Raw genomic sequence first — 23,152 nt, 5'->3', positions numbered from 1 at the left:
ATCAGTCATCCATGCATCAAACAAGTGCTCCAAGTCTGTTGACTGAACAGTGCTGTGACAGCACCAGAGCTTCTCCTGAGAAAGCCTTCTAAGTTGACTTAGAAGCAAATTAATCTAAAGATTGCTTTGAGAAGTGACTAACAAATTTCTTGACTGTAGCTACAACTCTGCTATATTTTGGAATTCCAGTAATAACTATGGGTAACTAAAGAAATACAGAGACCAACAATGATGCATGGATGGGATGTTAAACAAATGTATGTTATGTGGATACTAAGCTATAACTGATCTTTATGTTTTGAATCTGATTATCTATAAAGTTCAGTAGTAGTTCACCAACTAAATCTTGCTACTGATGTTGCCTCAGAACAGCAATAGTACTCCTGTTAGACAGGGCATTCTGTGGTTGATTCAGGATACTAACTGGGAATATCATCACATTTAAAGTGCTTCTTTGTGGAAATTACATTTTTTATTACCAAAGTGAAACCAACTCTGATATTCAGAAATAACATCACTCCTGTTTCAAATGTCAGTAAGGTCTGCATCAAAGCACTCAATAATTCTAGAAATGAATAAACTAACTGATCTTCACCAAAAAAATAGAACACATTAAAAGAAAAGAAGTGGGAGACTTAACAACTTCCTTAAATTAGCATTTGGCAATAATGGATTCACCTGTCACTTGGGTGCTAAAACAGTACAGATTTTGTGGACAAGGGAGCTAAAAGGGACATTGCACACATCCATCAGTGGCTCCACTCAAGGAAAAAACATACTACAGCAATTCCAGTACCAACAAAAACTTGATTTTTTCACATAGCAGATGTACACTAGATGTAATGAACCACTGGATTGTCTTAGTAAACTGTTCCTTTTGAATAGCATTTCCACAGAATAAGAGTTTATTATTAGGGCACTTCACCTTGCTAGCAAAAAAAAATTGAGATTAGAGCTTCAAATTATTTAAATGTTGCATGCACTAAAACAGTCACTTGTTAGGGTTGTTCATTTAGCTAAAAAGAGTAGCATTACACACCAAAAATGCATGCAACCTGGAACAGACTGCCCAGGGAGGTTGTGGAATCTCCTTCTCCGGGCACATTCAAAATGTGCCTGGAGGTATTCCTGTGTGATCTGTCCTGGGTGATCCTGCTCTGGCAGGGAGTTGGACTAGATGATCTTTCAAGGTCCCCTCCAACCCCTAACATTGTTATTCTATGATTATGAGGAGGGTGCGTGTAAACAAGAAGCAGCTTAGGATCAAGTATAGAAAGCACTAAATCAGCTAGCAAAAGAGCAAATCTTGGTCTGACATCAAGAATATGCCCTTCCTGGCACTTCAGGCTCCACCGAGGCCTGAGGAAGTGGCCTCCACAGCAACTAGAAGTATCCAGCATTCTAGCCTGTGAGCTGACAGTACAGGGTGGAACAAGTATTGAGGGCTTCTGGTGCGTCTTCACAGCAGGTGGACAGATTAGTGGAGAGCAAGGAACAGAACAGGAATACATGGAGTTTAAGCATCCATATCTCCAAAGATGTGTAAATAGGGTCATGTACTCCTAGAAAGGTAGTCTTTTATAACCCACATTTTCTGTTAAAGCAACAAAGGTAAGCATGTAACTGCAAACTCGTTAGAGAAATGCTGCTGAGGGAGTTTAAGTATCTGAAGGAGTTTACTAAGGTTTTGTAATGGTCTAGTACAGTCATTTATCTGTTACATTGCCTCTATTAATCCTGCATATTTAGTTCACAAACTAACAGGTAACTGGAAGTTATTAATAAATCAACAAACCAATTCTAAATGAAGACAAAAGCCATTTGCTTTCACAAGTACATGCACTCCAGAGCTTTCTACTTCACAGATAAGCAGTCTTTGGCTAAAAAGGTAACTGTCTCAGTTTGTGGTTTTTGCTGTGGTTGGTTTGTGGTGGTTTTGGCTTGTTTTTTTTATTTATTCTCTTTCCTTTTCCTCCACCTAAGGGCACTAAAGATATTCAGGAAATCAACCAAATAGCTATACAGATCTCATTTGCTTCAGTACTCTGACTGATTCCAATCAAACTACCACAGTAACTGCACTCCCCCAAAGCAGTGGCTCCAGAACCTGGAACAAAACAGATCATGTCTTTGATAAGGGACAGACAAGTGAAAACTTAAACCTTTTAAGGGCTGGAAAATGTCTCCTCTGAGGACAGGCTGAGAAGGAACTGAAATTGTTTCAATCTGTAGAAGAGAAGACTCTGGAGGGACCTTATAGTAGCTTTCCACTGGAAGCCTATAGAAAGGCTGGAGAGAAACTTTTGATGAGTGTTTACTGACAGGACAAGGTTTTAATGGTTTTAACCTGAAAGATTAAGTTTATACTAGATCTTAGAAAGAAGTTCTTCAGTATGAGTTTGCCCAGAGAGGTTGTGCATGACCTCTCTATGGAGGTTTTAAGGGGATTGGATGAGGCCTTGAACAAACAAGTCTAGTTGAGAGGCATACCTCCCCATGACAGAGAGCTTGAAGTCATCATCTCTAAGGTCCCCTCCAACCTAAGCCACTCTACTGCATGAACAGGATGATCAAATTAATTGAGTCAATTAGATCAGATCTTTGCCTCAGGAAACACAAACACTATATGAAAGGCTGCTGTGTTTCTACCCCCTGAAACTGACTATGTTTAGTATTAGCTCACTTGTAGAAAACGCTGAGAAGTGTCATTCATTAAACACAGCAAAAAAAAAAGTTTATTTTTTTATGCTTCACTTCTGCTAATAACCTTTGCATACATTAATGAAGAATCCCTTCCCATATTTTAACTTCACAAGTTCACAGCCTTTTGAAAGCATAGGAACTGCAAAATCTAATGGCTATGTTACAAAACTCTGTGCCTCATTATCATCCCTATATCCTAGCTAACTTGCACAAACCCCTGCATTGACAGATCTTGTACTCAAACACAGTGAAGAAGCATGCTCACTGATCTGTGGCTTGGATCCTCAGGACCTTTTGGAGGCTCAAAAAACACTAGTGTTAGCTACGTATAAATGCGCTTCTCCTAAAATTTGGGTTTGACAACTCTGAGCTCCTAACTTTTGTCTAGTTGAAATAAATCCCTCCCAGAATTCTTTTCTCCTTTTCTATAACCAAGATGAAAACGTTCTGTATTATGCATCAGGGTTTTAAAAAGTAACTAAGCTTAGAAGATCCATCATGTCACCTCAGCAACTAATTTCTACAAATCACTTACTCTGCAAAAGCCAATTTTTAACAGGCACTTAGCATTTTAAATCATTTCTAGGCTAGCAACTGGCGATTACATTCTTCCACGTTATCATTTCTGAAAGCCATGAAGACTTATATCTGAAAAGGAATCAAAGTATAACAAGAGTCTTATATGACAAAAACACCTGTTCATCGTAAACTCACTGTTTTCAAAGCTATTTATACAAGTGTTATACAAAGAAAGTGGATAGTGGAAATGAGAGCAACTTAGAATTTCATAAAGAAATATAACAGGGAAAAAAACCCAAACAGGCAAGCAGCTAAAAACACACATAAAAAAGGCAGTTACGTGGTCAGTCAGGGAAACTAAGACCTTACCTGTCAGTGGCACACTCCCCAATTACAATGCCATATTACTCTCCAATTCTTCTCCAAGCTATCTGAGGATCTCTACTTTTTCACTTCCAAGCACTAGGAAGAAAACTCTTCTTCCATTTCTCTCTGTCCAGAAAGTACCTTCTCCTCATTAAGATCCCAATGCTTACCTATTTTAGTGTTTATATATAGCATCAAAGACCTGGAAATCCTTCTTTCTCTTCACAGCCAAACTCAGTGTTTGAAATCAACACAGTAGGATCACGTCTTCAATCAACATTTACCCAGCACATTCCACCTCCTCATTCTGTTAGCAGATGAGTCACAGCCACCAGCTAGACTGGAAATTAACTTACTAAAGCAAAAATGCATGAAGTTACATAGACATTTGACACAACTTCATAGAAGTACTTTCCTCTTTGAAATAAGTGAATTTTATTAAAGGCAGAGAGCACCTGTAGAGAGATGCAGTGTTTTGTACTAAATCCATTGATATACTTATGATAAAAATTAAAGCTTTCACACACACGAGCTCTTTTTTCAGATCTAATTTTACCATTAAGGGTTATAAAGGTTATCAGACCACTTACAGCCTTTCCTCCTTTTTCCAGGAGGCTTAACTCTTCCAGGAAAAATGAAAAGTGAACTTGTTCCTTTGAATAATTATGGATTAGGGTTTTATGAATAAGCAAGAAAGAAGATTGATTCCTTCCTTATCAGGATATTTTGTACTTTCTCTGACATTCCTTAAAGGCAAAGTCTCATTGATAAAATGAACCTCTATATTAGGCCCTTATCATCTGTAAGGTGAACAATGCATGAGGAGTTCATTTTTAAGTAGGATTTCTGTTATTTTGAAAATTGAGTACTGGTTAAGCAGTAGAGGTAACTTTAATGTCTGTATTAAATCACAATTCAATAGCTGACAGAATATGAAGGCTTCTCCCTACCTTGCCTATTGGGTGTCACATCATTCTGTCAAACTCCACCTGCTGGATAATCTTAGAATAAGCCTAAAGAAGTTGTTTCACCTGTAGCGATACAACAAAACTGATTGAAACGATATCTGATTATATCTTAATGCTTTTCCTTTCTACAATTCTGTATCAGTACTACAAGCAAGTGAAACCTCTGGGTAGAAGGTTTTTTTCTCCCTTTTCTTTGAGTGGGGTTTTTTGGTTGGTTTGCTTTTTTGGTTCTTTGGTTTTCCCTCACACCCCTCCCACAGTAAAGAGTTTCTGGTAAAGCAGTCATTGCTCAATGTCACAGCTAAGGAAGAAAGAAATATACTTCGTGGTTTTCAGTCTCTGATAGTAGAAACACAGAAAATAAAGTGTAAATAATTTTTTTAACTCATAGTTAAAGGACTACCTTCAATGTTTCACATGATAGGAGATAAAAAACCAAGTTAAATAAGAAGCCATGAATTCCAAAGCAATGCCAACTCCAGCAAATGCCAATTTTTAGTCTGAAACCTACACATGCATCTAAGTGCTGCTAGGTGACTCTTCTGTTTGCTGCTCTTTTCAGTAAATCAAGATGGTAGGACTTAATCTTAGAATCATTAAGGTTGGAAAAGACCTCTATGATTCTAAGTGAAATACATACATTCTGCTAAAGCTACAATGAAGAATCCAACTTTGCTTATGACTCAGCTTTACTAATCACATTCAGAAACATTTCTGGCTTTGGGGATAGACGGAAAAGAAACTGAATTTGAGGACTGCAGGTGAAGGGCAGTAGCCTGAGGTATTTCTGTAATAAAAGACCTTACTTCACTGCTTCCTTAATGCACAAGCATTCAAGATGCTTGAGCGTGTCCAGAGAAGGGCGACGAGGCTGGGGAGAGGCCTTGAGCACAAGCCCTACGAGGAGAGGCTGAGGGAGATGGGATTGTTTAGCCTGGAGAAGAGGAGGCTCAGGGGTTACCTTATTGCTGTCTACAACTACCTGAAGGGTGGTTGTGGCCAGGAGGAGGTTGCACCAGGGGAAATCTAGGCTGGAGGTGAGGAGAAAGTTCTTCACTGAGAGTCATTGGACACTGGAATGGGCTGCCCGGGGAGGTGGTGGAGTCGCTGTCCCTGGAGCTGTTCAAGGCAAGATTGGACGTGGCACTTGGTGCCATGGTCTAGCCTTGAGCTCTGTGGTAAAGGGTTGGACTTGATGATCTGTGAGGTCTCTTCCAACCCTGATGATACTGTGATACTGTGAAATTTCGAACAATAACTGACAGCAAATTTTCACACAAAATTTCCAATCTGTGGATTGGAAAAATCCACAAAAGTCATCATTTGTGTATTTGCAGAAACTTTATCTTATAGGATGCCTTAAAATACACTGCATAGCAAGTACTATTCTTTATTATAAGCTAGCATCCTTTAGGAATAACACTGAAGACCTACAAATCACATCTAGAGCAGTGTGTGACACTAGAATGCTGGAAGACACAATACACTTTTGAATAGTGATTTAATCAAAAGTTGCATTGACTTGGAGTACTGCTAAACTGTTTCTGTAGAAACAAAACCTGAATGTTATTTTATACAGCAGATGATGTAGCATAGGCAGTAAAAAGCCTTAAAAAAAACCGGTGCGCACAGATTATCACCATTTCAAAATGTCATCACAAAAGACCACCTTCAATGAGAAGTCGTATACAAGCTCCAGAACAACTATTATTTCTGAGGAAGAACTATTTTTTCCCTCTGGAAAGAAGTGCATCTATTTTTGCCAGATCTCCAAGTGAAACTGTTGCAGAACCTCTTTGGGCTGGTCTTGCCTAAGAAAAAATAAGAGTGAAAAAAAGGCTAATTTAAAGATTGACTATTTTTAAGTGATTAATGCTTTGAAAGATTTTTCACAAAACTACTTTCAAATAAAAAGTAGATCAGCTTCATGTTACCTGTGATTCATGGAATTTCCAGCCAATCATGTAATAGATCTGAAATGTGGCAGGTACTGAGCCATCACTATTTCCATACATTTCTGTTAGGGTAGGGAAGGAAAGAAATAATAAGGTACACAGAAATTTTGTCGTAAGAGATTAGAAGTATGATATAGTCATCATAATGACTCCATCATCATAATTAGGGTTAAAAGTATCTTAATGATAACAGTATTTTATTGCATTCTGAAATGCAGGTGTGGGAGGGAGGTGGTTGTTGTGGGTTTTGTTGGTTGGTTTTAGGGTGGAGGATTTTTGTTTTGTTGGGTTTGGTTGTTTTTTGTTTTTTTTTTTTACACAGAGGTCAAAGGAAAGACACAGAAAATATATTCAAGTCATTTCAGATTAATTCATTATTTCTCCAATACTTACCTTGGTATATTGCAGCAGCTGCCAGCATTGTCTCCCTGTGTAGCAGAGGTTTTCTATTCCAAGAGCAATTACTCTCCCCCATACCTAAAAATACGTTTTAGCTTTAAGAAAAAGAAGATACAGCATATGCCATGAGTTCAGTGCCATGCACTAATATCAGATTTTCACTAAGCCAGAGTAAGTATAAAGTCCTCCAAATCCACTGTAAGAGAACAACTTACCTCAAATAATTTGGACAGTTTCTTGCCTGTAAGAATGCAAGCCTTTTAATTCCAGTGCTTTGTGATTCACACTTTGTATTGCTAGGAATGATTCCAAATTATTAATTCTTCAGTCTGAGCCTTCAGTTAGTTTTTCTAGAATCACTTTGTTTAAGCATGAGTACAAAGTGTTTATGCAGGCACATGAATTCTGTTTTTTAAAGTAGAGAAGCATCGAAAGTACTATCCCAGAAAATTTTTAGTAAGAAATACAATTCCCTTCTCTGTAATCACTTACTGCAGCTACATGTTATAGCAGGGAATGGAAGTTTTATTTTCATGAAGTAATTAGCTAAGCAACAGCAAGTGATCCAGTGTAAGAAAAAGCTCTGAACTGTTACTCTGTAAGCAGCATGTGACCGTGTGCGAATGAGCAGTTTACAATCCACGTCAGATGCAATCAGAATAGTAACTCAATTGTGAAACATCTCAATTGCTTTTTTTTGTGTTCCTCTGCACACTACAATTTGAGGGACAATTTATTCTCATTCCAGAGCAATTTCCTGAATGTCCTGATAATTAGGAAGGCTCACAGGAAGAGTCAGTAAGTGAGAAAGACGCTTCTGTCTACTTTTCAGGGCTCTTCAGCAGCTTACGCTCAACAGGATGACAAAGAATGGGAATACAAAGGACACAGAAAATTCACAGGAGACCCACCTTTGACGTAGACTTCCCAGTACAAAACTGATGACATGCATATTATCCTGAATCACTCGAGATCAGGAAAAAAGCTTTCACTATTACATTAAGCTTTATTTATTATTTAATATAATTTAAGGAATTTTTTTTCTACAATGAGGGTGGTGAAACATTGGCATTGATTGCCAAAAGAGGTGGCGGATATTCCATCTCTGGAAACATTTGAAGTCAAGGTAGATAGATGGGGTTCTATAAAACCTGACCTAGTTGAATGTCCCTGCTCTCTGCAGGGAGGTTTGACTGAATGACCTTTAAAGGTTCCTTCTAACACAAGTCATTCTATGATTTCACACAGCAAACCTCTTCTTTGTCTGCATCACTGATACAGAAAACATTTTTGTTTCCACAAAGTATATACTTGCCTTGCAAGTCTTCCATAACCTCAAACAACCCCGGGTAGTTGACCTGAATTTCATCAGTATCCTAGAAGAATGCAGAAGCTTAGTTTAAGAACATATCAAGCTAAAACAGTAAGATTCTGCCAGCCTTCAGTGCTACCAGACTATTCATCAGCAACTTGTGTTAAAGCTGTGTATTTCTCAGGAGAACTTACTGTCTTAACATTTCTAAAAAGTTCTGTTTAGTAGCCCAAATATAATGAATTTTTAATTGAAATGCCACTAATTTATTCTTTGTTTTAAAAGAAACAGCAGCAGTGTATAAAGTTTTCTCAAGCAGGTCTAATGTTCTCTGACATTTCTCCAAGACCATCCAAACCCTACTAGGCCAGCAGCCAAAGATACACTTCAGCTGCTTTCATTAATCACCATGAAGCTGAGAACAGAGGCAGTCCAGGCTCTTCAGAAATTTATCCAGTAAGGAGCGTGGCATGCAGAAGAAAGCAGTATATCACTAATGCATTAGTAAATGTGTTTTAATCTACCAATAGCTCTGATTTTCTGGACTGCTCTGATTGTTCTCTTATTTAAATAATTACCACAGTCAAGGTGTTAAAGCCAGCTCTTGATAGCAGATGTCCCAAATCAGAGACAGCAGTGAAGGGTGATACATGAGGAGAAAAGCCCCCTTCTCTCTCTAATTCGGCTAGTTGTAAAGAGCAGCGAAGCTCATAGAGAGTGTCTCCCCCAAACATTGCACCAATGAATACTCCATCTGGCTTAAGAACTTGGTGAATCTGTAACACAGAAAAAATAATTAACGATTTTTGTTACTAAGCTTAGAGAACTAATAAGTTTTTTGGACTGATTTTTTTTCAAGTGACCATAAAGAACTCATTTTAATTGTTGTAACTGATTTTTAATGTTCACTGTTTGTCACCAGGCAAGCTGTGCCAAAACTGTTGCTAACATTGCAGGACAAACAGTCTGAAAAGAAACTTGTTCCGAAGAGTGAATCCTCAGAAATTACACTTATGATCAGAAAACACCTAACACATTGTGCAAATCTAGGTTAAAACTATTTTATGTGAGATACTCCTAAAACAATATCCTCAATTCCGAAAATAAGGTACATTAAGGTAGTTTCTGCTCAGTTTTACTTTCTCAGAAAAGGGCAGCAAAAATCCTTTTGAATGGCTTAAGAGAAATGGAGATCTTAGTTTCCAGCAGTGATCTGTTTCTGAACTCACAGACTTATGCAGTTATGTCTAGGCCTACTTATTTTTAATTAGCCAGAACAGCAGTAACATGATTCAAACATCAAGGCTGACAAGCTGCTTTTTCACCTAGTAAGGCCAAGTCCCCTTCCTACTGAGAAGGCAAATTAATTTATGCTTGCTGTCTTCCAAAAGAATTGGCTATGATGCTGGTACCCAGAAAAGCTCTATTACATACTCAGGCTAACAAGACAGCAAAAGCTTCAAATGTTTTAGCCTACTGATATGAAACAAGTCTTCTAAACCATTTTTCAAATTAAGTATTAATCAAGTTACCTTTTCTATGCTAGTAAAGCAAGCTTTAATTGAAATTGAAGGAGTTGAAGGTAATTTCCATTAGCTAAAGCCAGCATTCTCAAAGTAGGAATTGAGCACTCACAGTAAAAGTTGGCCAAGAACTGCTGTGCCCTCCCATTTCTGTGACAGCAATGTATCAGTTACTTTTATTAGGTGGCTAAAAATATTTGATGCTCCACAGAACACTTAAATTCCAGAGAAAATTATCTATTTCTTCCCAGTATTTTATTTATTCATGTACTGAAGGCATTCAAATTTCTGCTTTCATTATTTCCACAAAGGACAGTACTCCTGTTCATATCAACAGGTGATAGAGTAACTCTGTAATGACTGACCAGTTTGAAATTAATAGAAAAAGAGCAAACTGATTAAAACAGTCCTTGCTCTTGCTTCAAAATGAGCTATTTGAAAAGTTTTCACAAGTAGGAAGGAAATGAAGTGAAAAATATCTAATTATGGATTTGTTTTCAGTAACAGTCTCAGTGTTCTGTCCTCAACAAGAGTTTGCTTAATTTCAAAATCAAAAAGGCATTAACTGATTCAAGTTGTATTTGAAAATAAATGAGATACAAAGATCGCACAAGTTACGTAAGCTAGGACAGGAGAAGTTAGCTCTTACTACTTGTAGTGCAAGACTTTTCTAGATCTAACACAGAATGAGACTCGATAGCATTGCCTCAGTTACAGTCTCTGAGGTTGAGACTGTAACATTATGCAAATGCAGTGTTTCACAGTTATTTATTCCAAGCTGATGAGACCATGACATCGTAGAAGTATCAACTGATGCTCCTCGAATTGCAAAAAATACTTCTGTGCAACATGAGCTATTTATGTGCCACTTACTTGAAGAAAGCCTGGAAACAGAGTGATGTGGATGCACTTAACAGCAAGTGATGATTTTTAACATTAAAAAAGAGTTCCTTACCTCTCTAAAAGCTTTAGGAAGGTCATTCACCCAATGTAAACTGAAAGAACATAAGAGTACATTTTACAACTGCATATTAAATACAATTTTAGGGAACATAAATAACTTTCCAGCTATGTAAACAAGTTTCAGAAACCAAAGCAAAAAACCATTTTCTCAGGCTAAGAAAGTCCCACAATGCCTGCCTAAAAACTATACAGTAAAAACAGAAGGTCATAGAAACAGCATTTTTTCTAAGCTGAGAACATGCAAGTCCTGAAAACTAGTGTGCTAAAATGCAAGAAGAGTGGAGTTGCACATGTGTTTGAAAGAAACCTGGAATTCAGCAAAGCCTTTAACACAGTCTGCCACAACAAGCTCCGAGCCAAGCTGGCAGCTCATGGCTTGGACAGATTCACTCTGTGCTGGGTCAGGAACTGGCTGGATGGCCGAGCCCAAAGAGTCATAGTGAATGGTACCACATCCAGTTGGCAGCTGTCACTAGCGTTGTTCCCCAGGCATCAGTGCTGAGCCCAGCCCTGTTCAACATCTTTACTGATGATGTGGATGAGGGGATTGAGTCTTGCATCAGTAAGTTAGGAGCAAGTGTTGATCTGTTGGAAGGAAGGAGGGCCCTGCAGAGGGACCTGGACAGGCTGGATGGATGGGCAGAGCCCAATAGGAAGAGATTTAACAAGGCCAAGTGCAGGGTTCTGCACTTTGGCCACAACAACCCCAAGCAGCACTACAGGCTGGGGACAGAGTGGCTGGAAAGTAGCCAGGAAGACAGGGACCTGGGGGTACTGGTAGATAGTAGGCTGAAGATGAGCCAGCAGTGTGCCCAGGTGGCCAAGAGAGTCAATGGCATCCTGGCCTGTATCAGCAACAGTGTGGCCAGTAGGACAAGGGAGGTTATTCTTCCCCTGTACTCAACACTGGTCAGGCCACATCTTGAGTCATGTGTCCAGTTCTGGGACCCTCAATTCAAGAGAGATGTTGAGGTGCTGGAAGGTGACCAGAGAAGGGCAACAAGGCAGGTGAAGGGCCTGGAACACAAACCCTAGCTGAGGGAGCTGGGGTTGTTTAGCCTGGAGAAGAGGAGGCTCAGGGGTGACCTCATTGCTGTCTACAACTACCTGAAGGGACACTGTAGCCAGGTGGGGGGTGGCCTCTTCTCCCAGTAGAACAAGGGGATACAGTCTCCAGTTGTGCCAGGGGAAGTATAGGCTGGATGTTAGGAGGAAGTTCTTGACAGAGAGAGTGATTTGCCACTGGAATGGGCTGCCCAGGGAGGTGGTAGAGTCACCATCCCAGGGGGTGTTCAAGAAAAGACTGGATGAGGCACTTAGTGCCATGGTCTAGTTGACTGCATAGGGCTGGGTGATAGGTTGGTCTAGATGATCTTGGAGGTCTCTTCCAACCTGGTTGATTCTATGAAAACAGAATCATCAGGACAGCATTTTTTTCTTGATGTACACTTATATTAACTATGCAAGGACATTACTTACTGCTGTTTAGACCGTTAACATTTGTATTTTTTTCTTTTAAGTTATTCTGAAAAGAACATTATTTAACATCTTTCATCAAAAAACAAAAATGTAAATATATTATTAGTGCATACCTTAAGCTGCTAACAACAAGATCAAACGTATCTTCTTTAAAAGGAAGGAATTCCTCATCAGCTACAACACTAACTGTAGGGATTTCAGATTCCACCGCATTTTTCTATTGTTGGGTTAGAAGAAAAACCACATCAGAAAATCAGCTATTTTGCTTTCCTATATTATGGAATTGAAGCACATTAGCATTCAGAAAGCTACTTACTAAAGCATTCTCAGCAATATCAACTTGAATAAGTTTTTCAACTGTTTCCTGAAATAAAATTTTAAAAAGCAATCAATTATTTAAGCTGTTTCATAAGTTGACATTAGTTATTTCTCTGTTACTCATAACAAGTTAGAAGGAATCTCTGCAACACTTGAACAAAAGGCATTTTTCACCCTTAACAGAGTACTTAGTAATTGCTCCCAGGGAGAACAGCAGAGGTAGAAGTAGTGATGGAAAACACATTCTGCATTTTTAGGTATAAATAAATTCAAATTTAAACCATGGATTAATAGCCAACAAAGTGTCTTTACTTATGGTGAAGATCATGAAGGGTAATCTGTTTACAGTTTAAAAAGTCTGCAAAATGATACTTCTATTCAACAATTAAGTGTGACCAACAGATTCACCAACGAAAACACATCTCCCAACTCAAGGCTGGAGGTCAACTGTCATACAACTGAGAGCTTCCCTTGCACAACTATCTGTGAAATCTTTGGAGAAATATAAAATAGCAGCCCGCACAACATATACCTTAGAAATATACCTACAGACATGAGAGGAAAAATTTGTCTCATAAAGATTAAGGCAATTATTTTGCTTCAGAGAAATAAATAAGTGCTTATTTTGAACACTTATAAGTATGAAAAGTCAGTACCTTGGTTAAATGCTGAGCTATGTAACCTCTTCCAGAGCCAACATCCAAAGCAAGAGGAAATGTTCTAAGGGATAAATTTAACAATGCAGAACATAATCAGGACTTAAAACTATTTTAAGACCGTATTAAGTTTTATCTGACAATTTCCATATGTCTTTCTGAACTAAACCCAACGGGCATCCTTCTGTGGCTACCGACACAAAGTGCTGGGAAAAGCTTGGGGAAGAGTGGTTAGAAAGCCGTCCAACAGAGAAAGAACGGAGGGAGCTGACCTACAGTTGGCTGAACACAAGCTAGTAGTGTGCCTAGATGGCCAGCAGCATCCAGCCCTATATCAGGAAAAGCAGTACCAGAGCAGCAATTGTTCCCCTGTACTCAAGCACTATCGAGGCCACACCCTGAGTTCAGTTTTGGGCCACTCACTACAAGGAGGACATTGAGGTACTGGAGTGTGTCCAGAAAAGGGCAACAAAGCTGGTAAGGAGTCTAGAGAAAAAGTCTTGTGAGGAGCAGTTCAGGGAACTGTGATCGTTTAGTCTAGAAAAGAGGAGACTGAGGGGAGACCAACTCACTTTCTACAACCACCTGAAAGAAGCTGTAGCAAGGTGGGAGTTGGTCTCTTCCTCCTAGTAACTAGCAATAGGAGAGGGAACAGCCTCCGATTGTGCCCAAGAAGGTTTAAATTGGACATTAGAAGAAGCTTTACTGAACAGGCTCCCTAGGGAGACGGCTGAATCTCCATCCCTGGAGATGTATAAAAGATGCAGTGAGATGTGGTGCTGCGGGACATGATTTAGCAACAGAATTAGTAGTTAGATAAGGGCTGTACTCGATGATCTTAAAGGGCTTCTCCAACTGAAACGATTCCACGAATCTCTGACTGATAAGCTAGCGTTAATCCTCCAGGGCCGTGTCCTCTGACCGTGGCTCTGCAACGCAGGACAGTGTGTGGGACACGGAGCGGTGTCGCGAAGGGAAGGGCGAGGCTTACCTGGTGATGTCAAACACCCTGTCTGCTATCCTGCCGCCGACCTGAGGGGAGAGTCCGCCGGTCAGCGCCGCGGGGCATGGCCCCTTTCCCCCTCCCGCCTCCGCGCTTCACTGACGCCTCCCCCACCTTGCCGAGGGGGCCGCCCTGGGCCGCCGGCCGCCGCCCCCACCTCCTCCCGCAGGTAGTCGCATTTGGCGGGCTCGGCCTGCAGCGCCGCCCAGTTCTTCTGCTTCCGCTTCAGCCGACGGTCGAAGAGGTTCAGTGTACTCGTACCCGACGATGCCGGAGAAGAAGCGGCGGCCGCCGATCCCCCTGACAATGCACAGAGCCGTCGCCATCCGCCACCCCATCCGGCCCGCAGGACCGAGCGGCAGACCCCCCTCAAAACTCGCACCCTCCCCACGGCCGCAGCACCGCCGAAGCCTGCAGCGGCCATGGCCTCGGGCACGCGCGCGGCACATGCGCGGGAAAAGCCAGCGGCAAGGCCCCCCCGATCCTCTCACGGCACCGTTCCACCACCCTTCCGCCGGCCGCGCCGTGCCATTGGCTCTGGGCGGCTTGTCCTGCCGCAGCTGCCGTAGTGCCGGCGGAAGTGGCTGCGTCGGTGCGCGGTGGCTTGTGGCCTCGGCGGGATCGCCTGCGGTGGGACGGCGAGGAGTCGGCGGTGGTTCTTAACGGTGGTTCTTAACGGTGGGTGAAGCCTGGGCTAGCCGGGCGGTGCGAGCGGGACTTCTGGTTGGGGTGGGTTGCAGGGCTTCGTCCGGCGTTGAGCTTGACGAAGAAATGGAGAGCCGTGGCCGGAGCCTCGGCGGAGGCTTTGGTGTTGCCAGGCTGCGCTGAGCTCCCCGTGCCAGGCTGCTGGTGGCACTGGACGGAGCGCGCCACAGCGGTCGCGCTCTTGCTGACTTAGAATAATAGAACCGTCAAGGTTGGAGAAGACCGTTAAGAGCATAAAGTCCAACTGTCGACCCAGCACCATTATTCACTGAGCCTTGTTCCGAAATGCCATGTCCACGTTTTTGGAGCATCTCCATGGATGGTGACTTTGGCCGCTTCTCTGGGCAGCCTGTTATAATGCCTGAGCGCCGTTTCGTAAAGAAATCTTTCCTAATGTGTGATCTTAATGTCCCCTGGTGCAACTTCTGGCCATTTTCTGTCATTATATTACTAGTTATATGGGAGAAGAGATTAGTTCCCACTTAATTACAGTCATCTTTCAGGAAGTTATAGATATCTATAAGGTTTTCCCTTGGCCCTTTCTTCTCCAAACTAAATGACTGAAGTCCCTCAGCTTCTCCTTTATAAGAGTTGTTCACCAGACCTTTCACTATCGTTGTTGTCTTTCTCCGGCCCCACTTTGGCACTTCACTGCTCATCTTTTACTGTCTTTGTTATTCCAAACTGACACTTTAAAAGGTGAAATACTTTTTAATTCTGTGGTAAGTAGAAGGCTGAGATCTGTCTTGTACTGAAACAGCTTGAAAGCCCGTTTGGGAATGGTGAGGAGTCACTTAAGGCTGTATCAGCAGTTAGTATAGAATCATAGAATGGTTAACTTGGAAAGGACCTCGAAGATCATCTAGTTCCAACCCCCTGCCATAGACAGGGGCACCTCCTACTAGAACAGGTTGCTCAAGACCTCATCTAACCTAGCCTTGAACACCTCCAGGGAGGAAGCATCCACAGCCTCTTTGGACAACCTGTTCCAGTGTTTCACCACCCTCACTCTAAAGAACTTCTTCCTAACACCTAGTTTAAATCTCCACTCTGACAGTTTAAATCACATAGAATCACAGAATCATTTAGGTTGGAAGGGGCCTCATAGATCGTCTAGTTCCCACCATTATCTTGAGGAACCTGAGATTTGCAGCCAAGTCACAGGATTATTTGTGACTCACTTAAATTGCTATTCGTGCCTGTGGAAAGAGGTCTTAGGTATAGGTAAGAAATCTATTTTTGCTTAATTCATTAAGCTTTTTCTACACTTAACCTATTTAAATTTGTTAATTTGCTTTATTAATCAAAAGTGGCATTTTACATATTGAAATCTATGTTAATGATGTTTCTAATCAGAAGCGTTTGGGATTTTTTCATGTCGCAGATGTCCAAGTCTTCAACAGCACCTCAACACCTTGACAGGATGTCATCTCAACAGGAGATCCTGAGTGATGGGCGGTTTAGCCGCATTGCTAGGGATCCCATGTTTTGGGAGATGCCCGAAAAAGAACGTAAAGTCAAGATTGACAAACGATTCCGAGCTATGTTTCATGACAAGAAGTTCAAGATGAAATATACAGTTGATAAAAGAGGTCGCCCTGTTAACTATAGTACTACAGAGGACCTCAGGAAATTCTATGCCCTCTCAGAATCTGACTCTGATCTTTCAGAAAATGATAGTAAAGAACACACTGAAAAGAAAAGAAAGAATAAAAAAGTTCAACCTAAAAGAGAAGCTGATTCTGCAAAAAAACATGTTGATGGCCTCACTAGGGACAACAGCAAAATGAAGAAACAAGGGGTGGACCAAACACATGAAGTGGTGGCAGAAGTAGATGACCTTAAAAATGAAGGACAAAAACTTAAATCTCAATTCAACTTGAAAGAAGACTCTAAGAAAACTGCAGCAGAAATTGATCGTTCTCAGGGAAATAAAGGGGTTTCACACAAAGGGGAAAACAAGCAAGGAGATGTATCAGGTGAAAGATCGTTTTCCGTTCAAACCAAGGAAAAGTCTTCACAACCAAGTGGTAGGAAATCAGTTAAAGCTCTCAGGAAGGACCATTCCCTAGAAGGAAACATAGAAGAATCAGGTTAGTTCAACTAACAAGCAGAATTTGGCTATATTTACTTCTTGTTGCTTTTGTTTTACCCATGGAATGTCTTACAAGATCAGTCATCAAATCATGATTGACTCAGTGTTGCTGAAGGATTGGAATTGGTCAGCTCTTGAAGGAAGCAGTGCTGATTCCTCAGTGTGATTGTGAACAGCTGTATTCTTTTAATTGTTTGAGTGGGAATGGATGGTCGGTTACAAAAGCAAAAGGTAGAGTAACATATGCACTATTGTATCAATCAAACTGAATAGCAAATACAGGGTCTGGTACCATGAAGGCTTCAGCATATCATTGCATGGCTGAAAGTGTAAGGGTGAGAGCATCAAGCCATTAATGTTAGAGGGCATTAAAGAGAGCAGACCACTTGAATAAAATTTTTATGTTGCTTGTTCATTCATACAGCCTCCTTTATTGAAACCTAATTTCTGCTTTTTGTTTTAGACATATAAATAGAAAAACAGAATAATATCTTACAAGAGTTTGGTAATGGAATTGTGGACCTGAAGAGTAGTTTGAGTAGAGTTGAGGCAATACTGATGATCTATGCTGTTAGCGCTTCCCTGATGAAATTTGTTCCTGCTCTCTCATGCATTTTAGGGGTTCTGTAAGTCTCTATGAGGAAAAATCAAGGGATTTTTTCCCCTTTTTAATGGATCAATCATAATTCCAACATAAAAGTACTTACTGTTTATCTTTTAGTGACTGTGTGCACAGACACCTCTGATCAAAGTGACAGTACAAGCCAGTCTGAGGAAGACATTTCTGCAAGTGATGCTTCTGAATATGCAGAATCAGAAGAAGAGAAGCCAGAACACGATGGGGAAATCGGTGAGGAAGAGGAGTCAGACGATAATGGGGAAACAGACCAAGAAGATAGTGATTCAGAAGATGATGAAGAAAGTGGCCATGAGCTTGATTTAGCTAGAGGCATAGGGAACATTGAAACAAGCTCAGATGATGACGAAGATTTAAATGATGTATTTCCAAAGGAGCCAGAGATAGAGCACTCATGGCGAGAGCTAGATAAAGATGCCCCTCGTGGAGATGAGGTAATAACAGTAAGCATGTGAAAAATTTCTGTGTGAGAAGTTCAGAAATGTACACTGTTAAGAGTTCATTATAGACCTGCATCAATGAAACAGTTTGTGAAAGTATTTTTCATAAAGACTTTTCAGCCTTTTAGTTACAGAATGCAAATGATGATGAAATCAACTGAGAATGAGAGGCTTGGAATTCCTACTGGTGTCTTGCCTTGCCTCTCCTTGCCTCTAAGCAGAGGCTGTCCTTTAGGTAGGTAAGGTATCTAGAAATGAAAGAACAGAAAGTATTGAGCTTTTCAGAAATTCCAGAACTGAAGTAGTACTGCTTTTGTTCACTGATGGTTTTGTTTGTTTGTTTGTTTTTTTAATAGCTTTGGATTTTTTTTAACATTTAATTTTTTTGTGGTTTAGGAAAATATGAAAGTGAAGTAGGACTTGAAAACTGGGCACAAGTAGTTTATAATAAATTGCAGTGTTTTTTTGTTACAGTACTGGTACCAGTTGCTATTGTTATCAGTGATGTGACAATAACAAAATCCTATGTGCTGATGAAGTGCAGTTCTCAGTCTGTGATTGGTGCAGTCCCTTCTGTGGTGCTTCATTATTCATGTTCTTTTTATCTGCTTTAGTGATCAGTATTTCAGAGCTGTGCTAGCTTACATGAAGCAAACTCTTGAGGAAAATATTCTCTTACTTTTTTCAGCAGACTCAGGCTTCCATTTTTACCAAAGAGAGCTTTGTCTTCCCCCTAAAGGTCAGGAATTAAGCCTGTGGGCTTACTGTCTTTTTTTTTCTTTCCTCTCTGTTTAGGTTACAAGTAGATTGGCAGTTTGTAATATGGATTGGGATAGGCTGAAGGCTAAGGATTTGCTGGCTTTGTTTAGTTCTTTCACACCCAAAGAAGGAACAGTATTTTCTGTAAAGGTAAGACCTGCTTTCTAAAAGGCATACTGGCTTTTATTGTAAGAAAAAATCCAAACAGCTCCACCTCCCCCAGTAAGAGCTAAGACAGTTGTGTGTAGAATTAGAAGAGATATTGACGTGATAACTGAGAAAGTCTATTGTGTTTTCACCTGATGTGTTAGGAGTAAACTCCCTGCTTTTCAGTGGTGAGCATGGTTTTGCTAGAATTAGAGCCCAAAGCTGTTAACTTCTCATGTTTATGAGTCTGTCTCTAAGTGCTGTTTTTCTAAGACTAATAGTGAAGCGCTCTAAGTCTAGTAGAGGAAGACTACATTTCCTTGGCTAGTTTTAATTTTCAGTGATCTCTATGATAGATAACCCAGTCTTAGATCTGGCTTTTTCTGATGCTGTCCAACCCTATTTGTCATGGCACAAAACTTCTTTTTCACCCTGTTTGTGTTAGTAATAAGAAACTTAATTCTGATCAATTATGTTTTTCCATTTTTAGTCTGCCTCGCGCTTTCTGAGAAATGTTAGTCAGATACTCCTTTCTGAAAAGGGCCGTGGTGAAGTGAACAAAGTCAGTGTTCCTGTTAACTACAATTAAAGATTTACTTTTGTTTTGTTCTATTCATAGATTTATCCTTCGGAGTTTGGAAAAGAGAGGCTGAAAGAAGAAGAACAAAAAGGACCTGTAGAACTCTTCGATATTCCAGAGAATACCACAGAGAATGATGGGTATTAACTTTATTTTCAAATGAGAGATGTGAAATGTCTCCTTCTCAGTGGAAGTCCTCATCAGATCCTGTTTTAAATATTTCCTATGTGGAATTCTCCCATGGATGCCTTAATTTTACAGGTTTTTCAGGGGATATCTCTCAGCTGTCCCTGTCTCATTGTCAACACATTGAATAAATGCATTAGAATAAAAGTTAAGAAATTTTCCTTGAAATTGAATTCAAAATTTTTGTTAGGTACCTCATTGGAATAACAAATGGAACAAATCTGTGCAGAGCTTAACATAGCATTTCTCCTCTGTGAAGTTCCATTCATGCAATAAACTTACTTTGTTGCTTACTGCCCAAATTTGATCTGCATAATCAACAGGGACCTTTACTTAGGCCAAGAATTCCCAGATTGGGGTCTGAATGACACCAGCAGTTCTGGCTTACTATGCTGAGCTCATCAGGCCTACCATTGTCCCATTGCCCAGCTTTCTTGAGGCATGTCCTTTTTATTTTCCTTCCCTTTGTTCTGTCTGGTCCGTACAGAACTCAAGAGGTTTTGCTTTTATATTTTTCCAGAATTTCCAGATGTTTGGCAGCCTGACTGGGGCCACTTTTATATAATGCATCCTGCTGGACTGTCCTGTATTTGGAAAATCTGGATGCTTCTAAAAAAGCGCAGATCTCTTTGAAGAAAGTCTCTAGTGCATCAGAGAAGTGTATGATGAACTTACAGTGCATTCTGAAGTCAGCTTCACTATGTGCATTCAAGGGGCATCCTGTAACATTAGATTTAGTGCTTAGTGGGCTCCAGAGCACCTGGAATACAGAATGTACAAATCCAGGAATCCCAGAGATACCTCAGAGTGCATGGACCATTCACATTCAAAGGACAGGACCTCAGGCTTGCAGCGTCTCTCCTACATCCTTCCATCAGTGTATCCGCTTCTCAATCTGTTTTCTGCTTATCTTTTTCTTTTGCTGTCACCTTGTATGACATCACCACTTCCTATGCTACCCAACTTAGTATCTGCATTCTTTCCTCACCACTTTCTTACTTCTCACTCCTACACTGCCTTTTTATGGTGTGAACATCTGCAGTCCTCTCTGTATAGTCTCCTGGTTTCTCCTACATTTTCAACATGTGTCCTTACTTACCTGTGAACATCCTTTCAGCAACCTTGTTATGAGCCAGGATAATTGTTAAGAACTTAATAGAAAGTACTAAATGCTTCTTTCTGTAACCTACACAGGGTCATACAGAGATACTACTCTGTGCCCTGCACAGAGTCTCTTAACTTTACAATGCCTGTGGGAAACAAGTTAGATGCAGGAAGTCTACACCTAGTAATACTGTGTGAATTAGTCTTTTTACCTGAGTACAACTGAATAGATACTGGTGGAACTTCATGCTGTTTATCACCTAATCTTATTACAAAATCAGGAGAATGAATGGTGCTGGTATTTAATGAGCTGAATTAAAATATTTGGTGAAGTTGTTAGAGGCAGCTCGGTTGATGGTGATGTTTTCCACTTTTGCAGGCTGTATAGGGAAAAGCTGCGGGAGTATCAATTTAAGCGACTGAAATACTACTATGCAGTTGTGGAATGTGATTCTCCTGAAACAGCCAATAAAATTTATGAGGAATGTGATGGACTGGAATTTGAAAGTAGCTGTTCTTTTATCGACCTGAGGTAACTGGTGGTGATGTTTTGACGGGTTGGGTTAGGGAAGGAGAAGTAAAAAGCAATTTAAAATCAAGTGTGTTGTCTTTACTCTTGAACCAAAATGAAACATGCCAGCGAGTTGCTACCTTTCGTTCTGATTATTTTGGGGTTTTTGAGCATTTTTACTGTAATACAGAAATTTTGAGAGGGTTTCTGCATAGAGAGATTATTCTCGGAGAAGTTGAGTGAAATGTTCTAGTTGCAGCTTCAAACTTTTGGTACAATTAAGTAAACTGGTAGGAAACAAATCCACGTATTGCTGCTTTTGGGTTTTGTTTCACGTTGTGAGTTTGTTTACTTTCTTTCCCCAGGGGTTCAGAATAGCTCTTTTCAGGATTGCTTACTGCAGGGCAAGAATACTGCTGCTGTTGTCATGAAGCTGCAATAGATGACTGTGCCAGCACTTAAGAATAGCTGGGACCTCTAATATTTTGAAGGTCATATTTGGGAAAGAAAGAATTTTAAAATATAATTATGCTTTGTTGTTAGTATTTCTTTCTGTTTAAAAAAAAAGCTTTCTAGACTGAGCAGAAGAGAAATTATTAAATAACAATGTTTTGATAGAGGCTGGTTTTGTTTTCTGGGGCCTATGTTGCAGGCACTCTTAGAAGTCAGCATGAGATAATTTTTTTTCTTGGAATCGTTTTCTAGAGAAACTTCATTTATTTATTTTGAACCATTTTGGAGAAGCTAATCTCTGCCCTATGAACTTGTAACTTTTCATGTGTTTAAATATGAGAAGGTAATGTTTTACAACAGACAGCTGTTTAAAATTCTCCAAAGCTCTTCCTATTCTTATGTTTTGTTAAGTACTGATGTTGAATAATATTAATCAGATTACATTCGCTATGATTTAAAGAAGGCAAATCCCAGTAATTTCTCACGTGGTCTACAAAGGCTTGGGCTCTTCTCTGAATTCCATTGTTACAAATTACTTCAATCTTTTTAACAACTTTTTTTTCCTATGACTTTTAGTGTTAAAAATATACCAGAATTTCTTGAACAGTTTTCATTTTTTTTCTTCTGGATTTTTAATGTTAGGCTTTCTAAAAAGACAGTTCTTAAACAAAACCAAAACCCCCAAACCCAAGAAAACAAACAAAAAAATCCCTAACAAATAAATACAAAAACCACAACCAAAACCTCCCTTCCCTGATCCAAAAAAAAAAAAAAAAAGAAAAAGGCACACAGGAAATCCCCTGACCTTGTAATATCAGATGGGAAGTTAAGTTTACTTCCCCAGCATGGTGATGTTACACACTGAAAACCTGTGGAACAGCTCTGCAGAATTCAGACAGTTAATCTTACATGTGTTGAGTACTTGTCCATTTCTTCTGTTTCCTTTTCAGGCTCACAATCTTTTTATTTTAGGAAATTCTTTTGTGCTGATGTACCATACTCATGAAAAGCTCAGATTGTTTTTACTATGAAATTTCCCCGTGCATGTGAACAATAACATGTTGTATTTGCCTTGAAGATTTATTCCAGATAATGTAACATTTGATGATAAGCCAAAAGACGAAGCATCAGAAGTGAACATAGCTGCATATAAGCCAAAGTACTTCACATCTGCTGCTATGGGAACATCAAAGGTATCTTTACAATGTTTTTTAAATGCTTTTCTAATTTGTTTTATTGTCAGCTTATAAATGGTCTAAGTAGTGGGAAAAGATTCCTGATTATCTTCACTATTTCAAAATAGAGACATCAAACATTAAAAGATGTTACCATGTTGATGGAAACACAAGTTGCACCTCCCTAAATAAGCTT

At 40.0% G+C, this 23,152-nt stretch overlaps 2 protein-coding genes across 4 annotated transcripts in view; one reads left to right on the top strand and one right to left on the bottom strand.

Moving 5' to 3' along the window:
• Positions 1-6,040: 6,040 nt before the first annotated feature.
• On the bottom strand, positions 6,041-14,845 carry NDUFAF5 (NADH:ubiquinone oxidoreductase complex assembly factor 5). Of its 2 annotated transcripts, none has more exons than XM_064146153.1 (11): positions 14,322-14,845; positions 14,153-14,193; positions 13,162-13,225; positions 12,504-12,551; positions 12,301-12,404; positions 10,701-10,740; positions 8,801-8,998; positions 8,226-8,286; positions 6,905-6,988; positions 6,491-6,573; positions 6,041-6,367 (listed from the first exon to the last, which is right to left on the bottom strand). In XM_064146153.1, the coding sequence occupies exons 1-11, from the start codon at positions 14,586-14,588 to the stop codon at positions 6,281-6,283; spliced, it is 1,077 nt and encodes a 358-aa protein (XP_064002223.1). In that variant the 5' UTR covers positions 14,589-14,845; the 3' UTR covers positions 6,041-6,280. The 2 variants fall into 2 exon arrangements, with proteins under 2 accessions (XP_064002223.1, XP_064002224.1); XM_064146154.1 differs by having other exon boundaries at positions 14,279-14,352.
• Positions 14,754-23,152, top strand: part of ESF1 (ESF1 nucleolar pre-rRNA processing protein homolog) — a 38,735-nt gene continuing 30,336 nt past the window's right edge. The window contains exons 1-7 of one of the 2 annotated variants that reach the window (XM_064146150.1): positions 14,754-14,842; positions 16,254-16,962; positions 17,686-18,035; positions 18,837-18,950; positions 19,567-19,667; positions 21,197-21,349; positions 22,860-22,974. In XM_064146150.1, coding sequence (XP_064002220.1) covers positions 16,254-16,962; positions 17,686-18,035; positions 18,837-18,950; positions 19,567-19,667; positions 21,197-21,349; positions 22,860-22,974 — 1,542 coding nt within the window. In that variant the 5' untranslated portion in view covers positions 14,754-14,842. The remainder of the gene's footprint in view (positions 14,843-16,253; positions 16,963-17,685; positions 18,036-18,836; positions 18,951-19,566; positions 19,668-21,196; positions 21,350-22,859; positions 22,975-23,152) is intronic. The other variant, XM_064146151.1, reaches the window with a different exon arrangement.

This window comes from Pogoniulus pusillus, chromosome 7 (genome assembly GCF_015220805.1).
Source record: "Pogoniulus pusillus isolate bPogPus1 chromosome 7, bPogPus1.pri, whole genome shotgun sequence".
Taxonomy (NCBI): Eukaryota; Metazoa; Chordata; class Aves; order Piciformes; family Lybiidae; genus Pogoniulus; species Pogoniulus pusillus.
Note: the sequence above shows the minus strand (reverse complement) of the source record. Positions and strands in the feature narration are given on the sequence as shown.

Bases quoted from the DNA above. Each gene is read 5' to 3' on its own strand.
- NDUFAF5 (XM_064146153.1), bottom strand. From the start codon at position 14,588: ATGGCCGCTGCAGGCTTCGGCGGTGCTGCGGCCGTGGGGAGGGTGCGA. The intron at 12,405-12,503 runs GTAAGTAGCTTT...ACCCAACAATAG, and splicing joins ATATTGCTGAGAATGCTTTA to AAAAATGCGGTGGAATCTGA. The intron at 8,287-8,800 runs GTAATTATTTAA...GCATTCTTCTAG, and splicing joins GCTTTAACACCTTGACTGTG to GATACTGATGAAATTCAGGT.